We start from the raw sequence: 14,525 nt of genomic DNA on the forward strand, positions 1-14,525 counted from the left end.
ATCTTCTTTTCCAAAACACATATTGAGAAGAGGTTAACATTTGTTCTGAAAACTAGGTAACATACAGCAGCTGTATCTAGATCTAAACTCAAACCACACAAAACTTCCACGATTAGAACCAGTTTCACTTTTACTGTGAAGACTTGTGAAACCCAGAAGGTGAAAACCCACAAATAAACCTTCTTTAAAAGAGTATACATTAACTCCCACAGAAGTGGAACAAAGATTTTCACAAAGTCTGACACACTGCTTCTGTTTGTTTTAGAAATGCGTAAGCAGAGAAGTTGGCATCCAGCAATGACAACTTAACCTCCCGAAGACCTTCTAGGTCATGAAGAGAATGCTGACTTAGAAGTCCAGAGACCTGGGCTCTGGATCTTGCCTGTCTGAGAGTGTAAAATTTTGAGCAAATCGTTTTCCTCTCACAGACCCAGTGTCCTCATTTATTAAAAAACAAAACAAAACAAAAGAGTAGGATTAAATGAGACTATGTTCTTGAATCTCTTAGTGATTTTATCAGTCATTAAGAATAAAAAACAGTGTATCAGAAAATGATTTTGAAAAGTTAAATGGAAATTAGACATATTTATTTTTATTTTTTTTATTATTCAGAAACTGAAAACCTAAAACTTTGAGAAAACCTAAAACGTATGAGAAAGTAAGAAAGCGTCTGAAAAACCTCGGTGACAGTGGCAGGAAATAATGACTAGAAACCTAATGGTTGATGGGTGCCCCTGCAATGATCGACAAAGGGAAAGAAAAAAATACATGGTGTTAGGTTTTATTCTAAATCTATTATGTTGTGATATGACTATCTTGAAACTTCAGTAATAAGGACAGTGGTTGTCATCATACTTACCAAAGCCTATTAGATGAAGGATATAATATATGAATTTGGATTTTGCCCATAGTGATCCAGGAGACATTATATTAATTCAAATACCTTGCCGTAGTTCAGTGGCTATCAGGAGTTTACATGGTCTGAAACTTCATATGAAAATGTAAATGAAAAGGAGTTTCCTGCATGTATTTTTTTTAATCATAACCTGTTTTGGTTTAATTCAGAAATACTAGAATGGTGATAATCCAGGGTATCCAAGGTGGTAGAGTTCCTATGGAAACTAATCAAACCTAATTGTTTTAATCTCAGTGTCAGAATGTTCTCAACACATCAAGAAACTGGAGGATTGTGATCCTGATTTCAAGGAATTACTCAGTTTTTAATAGCAATTAATTAGATCCTACTCAAATATAATGTGGTGATTTTTAACAATACTAAAGAGTAACCATACTTGGTATATCTCTAGACAAAAAGAAAGTTCAATCCACATTTTGAAGATGGCACTACTCAAAATACATTGTTCTTCACATACTAAGTAAGTCCTCTTATATCTGTGGACATTCAGTAACTTCATAACTTCATTGATCAAGAGCTCCATGGTGAAAAAAAATTCTTTTAACTAAGTCATTCTGAGAATAAGAAAGTTGAAGTAAAATATTCACTTCTCACTGTGGTTTAGAGCATTTGATGAAGAGAACAAACCGGCATGACTTAAACTGAGAGGTTCAGGGTTAATGTGATGTTTTGGGGGACTCTGCATCCTTGGTCAAAGGATCATCCGGAGAGAAATAAAAAGCATGAAAGTCATGCTTGAAACTGTCAAAACAGTTCCCGTTTGTCTCCTCTGCCTGGGATGGAGGATGCATCCTCTTGTAAGCTTTACTGAGAAAAAATACTTTGCCTAGATTTTATGTTTAGCATTTCATGTTTAAAATATATAATATGGGGGTGCCTAGGTGGCTCAGTGGGTTAAGCCTCCGTCTTTGGCTCAGGTCATGATCCCAGGGTCCTGAGATCGAGCCTCGCATCCGACTCTCTGCTCAGCGGGGAGCCTGCTTCCCCCCCCCTCTCTACCTGACTCTCTGCCTACTAGTGATCTCTCTCTGTGACAAATTAAAAAAAAAATCTAAAATATATAATATGTATGGCTAAATATACTTTTAAAAATATAAACTCAGAATATGACCTTTCTGGATTTAAATGCTACTTATGTCACTAGCTATATGGCATTTTGAGTTAATATATCTATGCTTTCTATTATTGTATAATACTAATATTATATAATATAGTATAATAATAATGATGATTATTGAATATTTACATGTCAGACACTATTCTAAATGTTTAATACGTATCAATGCATTTAGTTCTCTGGACAATGTAGTGTGATGGAACTTCATTATTATCATCCATTTATGGAGGGGAATTTTAGAATTTAACCAAGGTCCCACGGCTAACAGGTAGAATAACCGGGATTTGACCCACAACACTGGCCTCTCCTGCTGTCACTTTTACCCCTTACACTGTCCTACTTCTCAAGATACTGGAGACAGCAACAGGACCTACTTTAGGGAAAAGGATGATTAAATGAAGCAGTATGTACATAGCACAAAGTATAGGGCCCAGCACAGAGTAAATTTTCAGAACTATAAATCTAAGATTACTGGCATGTCCTGTGTGCCCAATACACTTCTAATTTAATTCTCACGATACTAGTGTGTTACTATTTAAATGAACAAGATGTAGAGAAATAAGATATGGAAACAAGATAATGAACAAATGAGTGACAGAGCCAGGATTTGGAGTAGGTGTTATGATTCTATGACCAATACTCTTCTTGCTACACCATTCTCTCTCCTGTGTTCTGTGTTATCATAAATCTGGGAATGTAGTTATTGGCAACAAAATGCTGTGTGACACTGAAATGTGTCTTCCTTATAATAGAGGGGTTACTACACAGTTATGTGCATGTATGAAGGTGATTAATACGTCAGTTAGAATTTTAACCATTGTTCATATATTAGTATCCCCTAATTGTATGAGAATCTGTGGGGATAATTGAATCTTCTTTTTAATGGTGAAGTAGATCTAGGACATTCCTTTGCTTTTTAAATGTCACTTAAGTTACTTGCATCAATATACTAATTGAGTACAGAAAAGCTGAAACAGTGAATTTATAAGCTAGGAAATTAAAAGGGCAATTTATAAATCAAGATGGATCAATGAACTCATTGTGAAATGTTAATCAGAAGCTTGAATATACTGTTACATACCCAAATTGTACTCATGGTTAGAATCAATTAGCCTCTGGAATTTGAGAGACGGCTTCCACCAATCCGATCCACAGGAATACCAAATCGTCTTTTTGGATGATCTACTACTTTCCTGAAACAAACCAAGGAGATTATTTTTAAGCTAAACTCCAAGTTATCAATTAATGAGTTTTGCTCTTTTATTTCTTGCAGATTTAGGTGTTTTATTTGGGAGTTGGAATACACATGATAGTTATCATTCACTACCACTCACTATGTGCCAGACAGTATCTCTTATTCTTTGGATATCGGTCAAAGTGGGTCTAATGCCTCCATTTTATATCTGAGGAATCTGAAGCTTTGAGAAATTAAGTTACTTATCCAAAATCAAACAGTGCCGATGAAAAGCGGGGTCTTATTAGCATATAAATCTGTTAAGTGTTTAGCTTGGGTAAGTCCCTTTCTCTCTTCAAATGTTGGTATATTCCTCTGGTGATGGATGACAACTACACTAGCTCAGTGGTTTTCCCCAATCTCTGACTCAAAATGGTTCTTCTTGGCAAGAATGGTGGTGGGGGAGGAGAAAGTGCTGATGCCAAGACTGACTATAGACGAAGTGTGCTTCTCAGGTCTTCACTTGGATTTTACCCAGGGAAGCTTTTTACGCAATGGTCTCTGTCTGTCACATATTCTCTGTGTCAAATATTATTTGGAAAAAATTAGTTTCATTATTAAGATGGGAGGATTTCTGGCTTTTATGTTTTGTAAAATCTCCCTTTAGAAAGAAGGAACATATTCTTTTGATTTGCTATTGTCATACCTTCGTTCTACCAAGTCAAAATCCTAGTCCTCTCAGATAAGTGATGATTTGATGTAAATAGGTAGAGGGGAAAAAGCTCTCATTTTTACTGACACCAAGTTTTTACCTTAACTACCAGGTCTAATCAGTGTTCCTCATATCACTATTAGGTAAATAATTGATTTAAAAGCTTTGAGAAATATAGAGAATAATGGAAACATGGAATATTTTTATTACTGTATCTTACACATAGAACATTCCATAAACACAGTTTGACTGTACTCAAACTAATAAATTTGATGGTTATTAATATTTACTTAATGCTTTATATATGCCAGGCACTGTGCTTAGTACTGTGTATACAATGATGATAAAAATAGGCAAGAACCTGATTGGAACTTATCCCTCAATGATACTGCAGGAACCAGGCACAGGGTCATGTTATGTTTTTTATTCGTTTGATTGTTTGTTTGTTTTTACCTAATTCAGCGTTCTTTTCTGTTGATTCACATCCATCTGCCTTTACAGGCTGGCTTTTGGTTTTGCAAGTCAATGCAGATAGCATCATATATATGATTTTATAAGGCTGTCTGTTAAACAACAGTTTGATCAATAGAGGAAAATCCAGGAAAAAAAATTTAGTGTTTATCCTTAACTTAGTCATACCTCTGCTACTCTTCACATTTCTTTTTTTTTTAATTTTTTAAAATTTATTTATTTGACAGAGAGAGATCACAAGTAGGCAGAGAGGCAGGCAGAGAGAGAGAGGAGGAAGCAGGCTCCCTGATGAGCAGAGAGCTGGATGTGGGCCTCTATCCCAGGACCCCAAGATCATGACCTGAGCGGAAGGCAGAGGCTTAACCCAGTGAGCCATCCAGGTGCTTCTACTCTTCACATTTCTGAAAAACATACCCTCTTCAGTGAGGTCCATCATTTGTACTTCTGGATTTTTGGATACAATATGTACTACAAATTTTTCAACTTGATAATCAAAGGGGATTAGTAAAATTAGTGTAAAATAAATGTTGATGAGACAGAGGAAATATGTATTTCACCAGTGCTTAAGTATGCTGATGTAATTATAAATAATTATTACTGGAAAAAGAAAAAAACTCATATTTTTTATTTTTATTCATATAATTTATAGACTTTTATTTTAAACAGTTATTTTCTTTGTGGTAGTAAGAATAAGGTCTCCTCAAGGATGTCCCCACCATAATCCACAGAATCCACAAGTATGTCACCTTACACAGCAAAAGAGACTTTACCGATAGAATTAAAAAGGACCTTGAGATGAAAAGATTATGCTGGGTTGTCTAGGTAGGTCCAATCTAGTCCAGTCTCTGTAACAGTGGAAGATGACTGAAGAAGAGTGGGTTGGTCGGAGAGCTGCACTCTGAGAAGGACTTAACCCACCATCCCTGGCCTTGAGGATGAAGGAAAGAATCAAGAACCAAGGAATGGTAGGTAGGGGCGCCAGGGTGGCTCAGTCAGTTTGGCCTCTGACTCTTGATTTCTGCTCAGGTCATGATCTCAGAATCCCTGTGTCTGTTCTGCCCTCAGTGGGCGGTTGTTTGAGAATTCTCTCTCTCCCTTTCCTTCAGCCCCTTCCCCTCTTCTTGTATATGCTCTCTCTCTCAAATAAATAAATCTTTAAAAAAAAAAAAAAAGGAATGCTGTGACTGCTAGAAGTTCTCAAAAGAGAACCAAAACAGATGGAATTCTGTCCTATAACCAAAACAGACTGAAGTCTTCCAACAACCTGAATGAGTAGGAAATGGATTCTCCTCTAGAACCTCCAAGGAGAGCAGCCCAGTGACCTCTTGACTTCTTCCATAGCTAGCTGGCAGATCAGGCAAAAGAAAGCACAGAGCAGCTAGCAGGGACAATTTTAGAGGCTACACAGTGCCTAACAATCAATCACATGGCTGTCCCTAATTGGAAAGGAGAAAAGTTGTATAGATTGGTATATGGCGACTGTCATATACCATATTGGTATATGGACATCAGGCCTATAGAATTGTGAGACAGTATACCACATCTTCTTGATCCATTCATCTGTTGATGGTATATATACACAATGGAATACTATGCAGCCATCAAAAGAAATGAAATCTTGCCATTTGCGACAACATGGATGGAACTAGAGTGTATCATGCTTAGCGAAATAAGTCAAGCAGAGAAAGACAACTATCATATGATCTCCCTGGTATGAGGAAGTGGTGATGCAACATGGGGGCTTAAGTGGGTAGGAGAAGAATCAATGAAACAAGATGGGATTGGGAGGGAGACAAACCATAAGTGACTCTTAATCTCACAAAACAAACTGAAGGTTGCTGGGGGGAGGGGGGTTGGGAGAAGGGGGGTGGGGTTATGGACATTGGGGAGGGTATGTGCTTTGGTGAGTGCTGTGAAGTGTGTAAACCTGGTGATTCACAGACCTGTACCCCTGGGGATAAAAATATATGTTTATAAAAAATAAAAAATTTAAAAAAAAAAAAAAGAATTGTGAGACAGTAAATTTGTGTTGTTCTAAGTCCAGAAGCTTAAGGTAATTTATTACCATAGCAATAACTTATGAATATATCTGTATGATTTAGAGCTTATGTCTGAGGGTAACATTGTTGATATATATTTTTAAAAAATCAGACTTGATAGGATTTTTTATTCCTTGAACCTTTCAATTCCTATACTGACTACCTCCAACTTAAGTCCAGGAAAAGGGTAAGATAGAAGCCGCCTCAGGGTGGAGGAGAGTGCTCAGGAGAAGTTCCAGACAAGTAAGAAGAGGAAGTGAGAAACCAACCCCTTTGGGTGTTTCAAGGACTGGTGAGAAGGGGAAGGAAATGGCAGCTGGGATAAAGAGTAGTGCCGCACATGTGAACTAACCTCCCAAAGCACCTGCGGGTTGGATGGTGGCAGGAACAGTCACACTTCTGCTTCTTTAGAGGAAAGTATGATGGTCTCATGCATCATTACAAATTAGAACAGAACATTTACTGGTTAAGAGTACTAATGCACACTAATGAGGTACTATATCTTGGCTAATTGAATGTAAATAAAAAAAAGAGCACCAATACATTTTTTCAAAAACAAAGGTAAAATGAATGAAAACAGCATTTTTTCTTTCTTTTCTACTATGGATCTTTTTTGCTCAAGCAACTAAGAGGCAGCTGTAGTGGTGGAAAGCAAAATAAATTCTTTTTTCCTTCCTTTTTTCCTTGTTCTATGTTCCTTCCTTCCATTCTTCCCCCCAAATTTGATGAAGAACCAGGATATGAAAGACAGATTCTACCTGATTCTTCTACTGTAAGCGTTTGTAGGACCGTTGTCATTCTGATCTTCTCTTTCTTTTTTGATGAGATTTAGATAATACCTGCTCTGCCTATCTTTCAGGCCAGTTTGTTTATTTAACACTTATTCCTTAAGTAAATTTGATTGCTTTATGCACAATCATTGATATTTTTTTCTCTGTACTGGGGATACAGTGGTGAATAAGACATACATTATTTGATAAAAGCTAATGAGGTAACACACCTGAAATCATTCTACACATTTTAACCGATTCTACTATTATTTTCTAACAGTCCTGTCCACTGGTTTTAAAACTATTTGTAGTTTATTATGTCTACAAATAAAAGCTTTATAAAAGGGTTCAGTACCTAAAATGTTCAGTGAAGAGCCGTCCCTATAAAGAAGTGCCCCACCTTCTCCTATATTGTGGACTCTGTAAGAGCTTCCAGAAACACTTAAGAGTGCTTAGAGCAGAGTTGGAAAACCACTGGTCACGTGGATATGAACGTTTTTGTCCTAACCATAGATCCATAATTAGTTTGATTCATTTTCTAAAATTTGGGAGTGGTTTCAAATGCTCACATGTATCTTGATATCAAATAAGAAAAGTAAATAAACAAATAAATGTGAAAAGCCATTCAGTATTTAAAATATTTAGCACTAATACAAAATGAAAACAATTATTCCTGTAAAGCAGTTAAAAAAAAAAAAAAGACCATAGCTCTGTAAGTTAAATAATTTCTATGCAGTCTCCATCCATTTAGAAGTAAAATGGCATACTAGTACTTATCTTAAGGTTTTTGCTGATATGAAATATATATCACAGTCCTATACTCTGTAACACATACCCTTATAGGAATAAACAGTGTGTAAAACATAAATGTTAAGACAGTGAAATATTCTTAAGACCAAAGGGGAAAACTACTTTCTGACTATCTAGTCCCTCTTGTGACAAAATAATGGTATGACATGGCTTATATTATATATCAATGTTACCTTTTACATTTTAAAAGATTCTGAAATAGGTTAAGGATACAAAATACCTGCCAAACTAATAAAGAGAATGCATTGGTTATTTCAAATACTACCTTAAACTTTCCACTTAAATATACTTCTTGTGTTAATAGGATTTTTTAAGCATTTATATCCTTTGATAACCCAGATTCTGAAAAAATTCTTACATTCTAAAACAAGAGTTAGGAAATGTGTATTTAAATGTTTTATTGAGAATCACGTCACACATACAAAATAGCCTATAGATTTATCTATGATCAGTTAAATGAAAAATGAAATGAACATTCCTTTGGCACCAGATGAAGAAATAGAATATTAGCGACACTATAGAACTCTCCAGTGTTCTTGCTCCCAAATTGCATCCCTTTTATGCCTCAGTCCCAGAAGTAATCTGTAGACTGAATTCTGGTCTAATTATCTATCCCCTTGCTTTTCCTTATAATCTCTATGTATTATTCAAAACTCTCTTGTTTTAGTGTAGATGGTTCTGTAATTTTATTTTTTAAAAAACCATGTATGAATTCTTCTTGACTTCTTTCAGCAAATATTTTGTTTTGATATTTGTCCATGTTGACATATACAGTTGCATTTCTTTATTTTCTCCGCTATATGATATTTTATTGTATTTATATACAATACCTTATTTAGACATTTTGCCATAGAGGGAAATTTGAGTTATTTTCTTTTATGGTGTTAAATATTCTTCAGATGAAAATTTTCTTAGGGTTGCCTTTAGTGCACATTTAAGGATTTCTCTCAAGTGTGTTTTTAGAAGTACAATCGTTAGCTATGCCTACACTTAATTATATTACATTGTGCCAGACTGTTCCAAAGTTGTACCAATTTACATATCCAAGAGCAGAGTATGGCAGTTCCTATTGTTTCAAATCTAGGCCAGCCCTTGCAATGTGCGGTTTTTGTTTTTCCTTCCCTTCCCCTATGTTCATCTGTTTTGTTTCTTAAATTCCACAATTGTGTGAGATCATATGAAATTTGCCTTCCTCTAATTTACTTCGATTAGTGTAATACCCTCTAGGTCCAACCACGTTGCTGCAAATGGCAAAATCTCAAGCATTTATAATTTTGTCTCACTGTGGTTTTAATTTGTTGTTTCTGAATAAGTTTCTCCCCTTCTCCTTTGTTTACTGATTACTTGGATTTCTTCTTTTGGAAGTGTCTGTTCAAGTCTGTTGCCTGTTTTCTATTGTTTAGTTTTTGTTTTGTTTTGTTCTGTGCTTTGTTTTTTTAGAAGTGAGAGAGGGAGAAACATGGTGGGGGACGGCAGCAGGCAAGGAAGAGACTCTTAAGCTGCTTCCACGCCCAGGGCTCAATTTCAGGACCCTAAAATCATGACTTGAGCCAAAATCAAAATTGGGATACTTTTCACAAAATGAGCCACCCAGTTACCCTCGTTAGTTTATCTTTTAAATTTTGATTTGTAGGAGAGTTACAAATACTCAGAATGTTAGATTTTGTCAGTTACATGCAAATATCCTTGTCCGTTTGTGGTTACTCTTTATTGTGTCTTTTATGAAAATCTTCACTATTTTTAAATTTATCGGTATTTTTACTTTTTGTTTATTAATGACTTCTGCTCTAATGTTATGAGGATATTCTCCTATTTCATACTAAATTCTTTTTGTAGTTTTGCTTTTCACATTTATGTTCTTAATTCTTTTGAAATTATACTTTTATTTATGGAATGAAACAAAGGTCTTTTTTATATTCATATTTAATTATTTATAAATGTTAGATTCAGCTTATTAAGTCTCATGGAATATCCTTTTGCAATTTTACTTTGAATTGTTTTGAATATAAGGTATAAACAGGTCTGGAGAGATTTGAAATCTTAATGCTATCGAATCTTTCTATCTAAGATCTTTTCTTTAGGTTATCTGTCATGCCTTCTCAAGAATAATTGCAATTTTCTCCATAAAGACCTTCCATAGTTTATTGGATTTGTTGTTGTTGTGACACCATTTAAAAACATGTGCTGTAGGTTTTTTAATAGGTGTCCTTTACTTGGTTAAAAAAAAAAAGTTTCCTTATATTTCTATTATTAGTTTATCAGTGATTTTGATCATGAATAGATGCTTAATTTTATTGAATGCTTTTTCTGCATCTATTGAGTGATGTGGCTTTATTTCTTCAATCTATTAACGTTGTTAATTGACCTTCCAAAGCAAATCAACCTTATATTGTGTTTTTGTGATGAACCGGACAGGATAATGCTGTATTCTTCTTTAATACATTACTTGAATTGTTTTGTTAATTTTTTGTAGGAATTTGTATCTGCTCTCATTAATGCAATTGTCCTATAATTTTTTTTCCTTGTTCTCTCCATACACGGTTTTGGTGATTAGATAATGCATTCTCATGAAGTGAGTTGAGGATTGCACCTTCTTTTTTGGTTATCTTATTGTTATTTAATTATATCATGGTGTGAAAATATGTTCCATATGGTAACCAGAACTTTAAAAATTTTAAGGCTTATTTTGTGGACTGGAACTTCATTGATTTTAATAGTTATTTCATGTGAATGTAAATTTTTTTCCCAATTGTTGGTTACAACTACAACTTTTACTGATCCTGCTTATGATTTTGAGTTCCAAGGAAAGAAACCTAAGAATCAGAGTGTGGAGAATGTTTCCTTAAAAACAACAGTCTGATTTGCAGTACATCTTAAATGGGCAATAAAATGCTAGGCCCTGTCAACAACGGCCTGCCCCTCCAGCAGCTTTGAGTAATATGTGGAAAGGGAAGATACGGTAATGGTTAATAGAGGATGTTCTTTTAAGTAGGTCAGTAATTTATTTTATTTTATTTTTTTAAAGATTTCATTTATTTATCTGAGAGAGAGATAGAGGGAGGACAAACTCAGGAGAAGGGCAGAGGGAGAGGGATTAGCAAGCTCCCTGCTGAGCAGGGAGCCCAACACAGGGCTTGATCCCAAGACCGTGGGATCATGAGCTGAGCTGAATGCAGATGTTTAACTGACTGAGTCACCCAGGCGCCCCTTAAATAGTTCCATAATCTAGATTAGTAAAACATATTATTAAATTATTATACTATACAGCTTAGATGAGTACAGTAGCCAGGCTCCAACATGAGCCCCAATAATATCACTATAATACAGTTTCCCTCTATACCGAGCAGGGCTGACCTCTGTAGCCAGCAGTATATTGTGACTGATGTGTGACTCCAAAGCTAAGTCATGAAAATATTGTAGCTTGCCCTGCTATTTTGGATCACTTACATTAGCGAAGTCATCTGCCTTTTCCAGAAGACACTCTAAGAGCCCTATAGAGAGGTTTACGTAGCAATTAACTAAAAGCCTCCTGCCAACTGCCAGTGAAGAACTAAGACTTCCTGCCATCAGCCATGTTGAGTGGGTCATTTTGGAAATGATTAATCCAGCCCTGGTATAGCCTCCAGATGACTGCAGCCCTGGCCAGCTTCTTCACGGAAACCCTTAGAGAGACCTTTAGCCAGATGCATTCAGACAAAAGTTTTCTGGATTCTGATGCACAGAAATTATGTGAGAACATCAATGTTGATTAGTGTTTTAAGATATCTAATACTGTGAAATTCGAAATGCTCTGGAATTCCACAAGAGAAGAGATCACATCTAGTTTGGGGTTCCTGGAAGAATTTACAGAAAATGTGGAAAACAGTAAAAACAAATGATGGTCCCAATCTTGGTTATTGCAATTTATAATTAAGGCATAGAATTAAGCAATGACTGAACGAGGGGGCACCTGGCTGGCTCAGTTAGAAGAACATATGACTCTAGATTTCAGCGTCTTGAGTTCAAGCCACGCACTAGATATAGAGATTACTTAAATAAATACATAAACTTAAAAAAAAAAAAAAGAAGAAATCACTATAGGAGGACAGCTATAACTATATGAACTTGGAAAGAAGGACTGATGTATGAGGACAAGCTAAAATGAAGGACTCAGCAAAGCCCTGTAAAGAATGAAAAGCATTATCATCAAAGTCCAAAGAGTTGTGTTTAAAACAGAAAATTAGCCTTTTAAATTCAATTCCAGAATATCAGGATGAAGGACCACAATAAGTCTGAATGATGATATAGTTTTTTAGGGGCCAATATACAATGTCCCCTCCAACCACAGAGTCCACATTCAGAAACAATAAAGAAATAAGCTATGATCAATGCATGAGAATCAAGATGTCATTTTTATTAGTGATCAGACTGAACATAGGATGTGGCTTCACCACTTGCATTTGAAAAGGCTTCTATTTCCTGCGTGGATTAGACCAATTTATATCACTAGTCATGGTTATCATGTAGCAACAGGAAGAAAGGCAATCAATGAAATATGCTTGACTCTTCCACAATAACTTGCCTGTTAGATAAATGACTGCTTTCTCTTCCAGAAGGGAGTGAATCAAGGGTAGGACAAGAAGTTAGTCTTTCCCTACCTGGAGTTCCTGTACATGTAAATTTGTGGCTTAATAAATGGGATCTGTTTAGGAAGATGGAAGAAAGTGCTACTCTTTGCTTAGCAGAAAGTTGATGTATGACTTGGAATTCTATTTCAAAGTAGTAATTCAATTTTAAATGGATTCTGTTAAATTTATGATGATGGTGCTGACTAAGCATAATGTCACCTTCTAAAGTATTATCCCAAGGAATGGGTGGAAACAAACCATGAGCACTGGAATAAATAACGAGATTGAGGTTTTTGTAAGGTAACATAGGCATGCTTGATTTGGAAATTGCTGTAAAGCACTAGGATAAGGTATAGGGGATCTTCATTTGCTTGGCTCATGAACCTCTGTGAAGGTCTAATGAAACTTTCAGAACTTCTACCCAGCAAATAGATTTACACAAAAATATCTTCTAGAATCTTCTTTTGGGGATGGGAGTAGATAAGGTACACATCAAAGCCCTATCCATGGAATCAATATTGCTGCTCTGGGGAGAAGGTTTTAAACTCATTCATATACTAGTTAGGGTAGGGAGCAAAGGCAAAGGGACAATCTCAGTCTGTGGTGTTGAGCTGCAGTGATGAGAGGCCAGCAACAGAGAATAGTTATGAACAATGGCCCTGGATCATTATGCTTGAGAGCATCTTCTATTACATAGCCAGGCTTTTCAACTAGGAGGAAGGAAGTAGGGAAATGACACACCATTCTTTGAATCATTTTCTTGAATTTCTTCTCTGAAATGGAGCCCATTTTGAACTATATCTTTTGGGCATCACCAAATTAGAGCTGGAAAGGAATAGCAAAACCATGAGATTTCTAGGTTGGCTTAGGTCTGTAGCATTGCTTCTCAATTAATTAGGAAGGAATATGAAATGTTAGGATTTTTATCTTTAATCTTTGGGACTGTGATCAGAAGGGCAATCATATCTGACATGAACTGCCATTGCTATTCTCAACTGTACTCTGAATTTAATGTCTGGCTTAGGATAGAAACCCATCTATCATTGGTATAAATTTTCTAAAACTATTTATTTAATGCATACATTCTAAGTGAACCTTGCTGTTCCAGTTCTTGGATAGGTGCCTTTTTGATGCAGAACTTTAATTTCTTCATCAGAAGAACTATTTATCTGGAAAGTCAATGGACTTGGACTTAAACATCTAACATTCTAGCTGATAATCTCAGGAAAATCATTTTTTCTGCCTGAAAATATGCAAATAAAATGAGGATAATAATATCTTCTTAGGGAGTTATAGGGATTAGAAAAAATATATATACCAGGATGTTAAATGGGATTTTTTTTTTCTATCTTAGTTTTGGCTGTGACCTGAAAAGCTGAGGGAAAAACAGAAGTAGGTGGCAAGCATTTCTTCTTGCATTCCAAAGTGAAACACTAGACTCTTGCAGTTGTTGAAAAGGGGTTTCCTAAATACTGATTATCCCAACTTGAATCCAATAAGAGGATAGATGTAGATAGAGTAGGTGAAGAAGGAGAATTTCTGTGGAATGAATTATTGGAGAACAGTGATAATTTTCCTCCTCTTTCCTCTTCTAGGGTGTGGGGGAGACTTCGAAAAAACAATTTAGATGGCTTGACATATGCCCATGGAAGAGGGCAGGCCTGAGAGAACAGCGTCAGTGAAATCTCAAGGGCAAGAAGCTGTGAGAGTTCGCTCCAGACAAGAATGAAGAGATGGTTACATAAGGAACCGTTTCAGTTTGTGACTGGAACCAAAGCAGTGGGTTTTCTGTGGAGCAGAGGCAGAGCAAGCTTGTGGATAGAGTTGGCCTTATGTTCACTATAAAAAACACCTTCCCTGAGGGCCTTGCTGCCAGGGGTGATGGTGAGGTGACCTCATCAGGGTGCTG

At 35.9% G+C, this 14,525-nt stretch overlaps 1 protein-coding gene across 2 annotated transcripts in view; it reads right to left on the reverse strand.

Annotated features, from left to right (window-relative positions):
• Positions 1-14,525, reverse strand: part of OSTN (osteocrin) — a 41,641-nt gene that overhangs the window by 2,896 nt on the left and 24,220 nt on the right. For both annotated transcript variants that reach the window (XM_032337841.1, XM_032337846.1), the window contains exon 4: positions 3,115-3,226. In XM_032337841.1, the coding sequence (XP_032193732.1) occupies positions 3,142-3,226 (85 nt within the window). In that variant the 3' untranslated portion in view covers positions 3,115-3,141. The remainder of the gene's footprint in view (positions 1-3,114; positions 3,227-14,525) is intronic.

This window comes from Mustela erminea, chromosome 1, assembly GCF_009829155.1.
Source record: "Mustela erminea isolate mMusErm1 chromosome 1, mMusErm1.Pri, whole genome shotgun sequence".
NCBI classification, from domain to species: domain Eukaryota; kingdom Metazoa; phylum Chordata; class Mammalia; order Carnivora; family Mustelidae; genus Mustela; species Mustela erminea.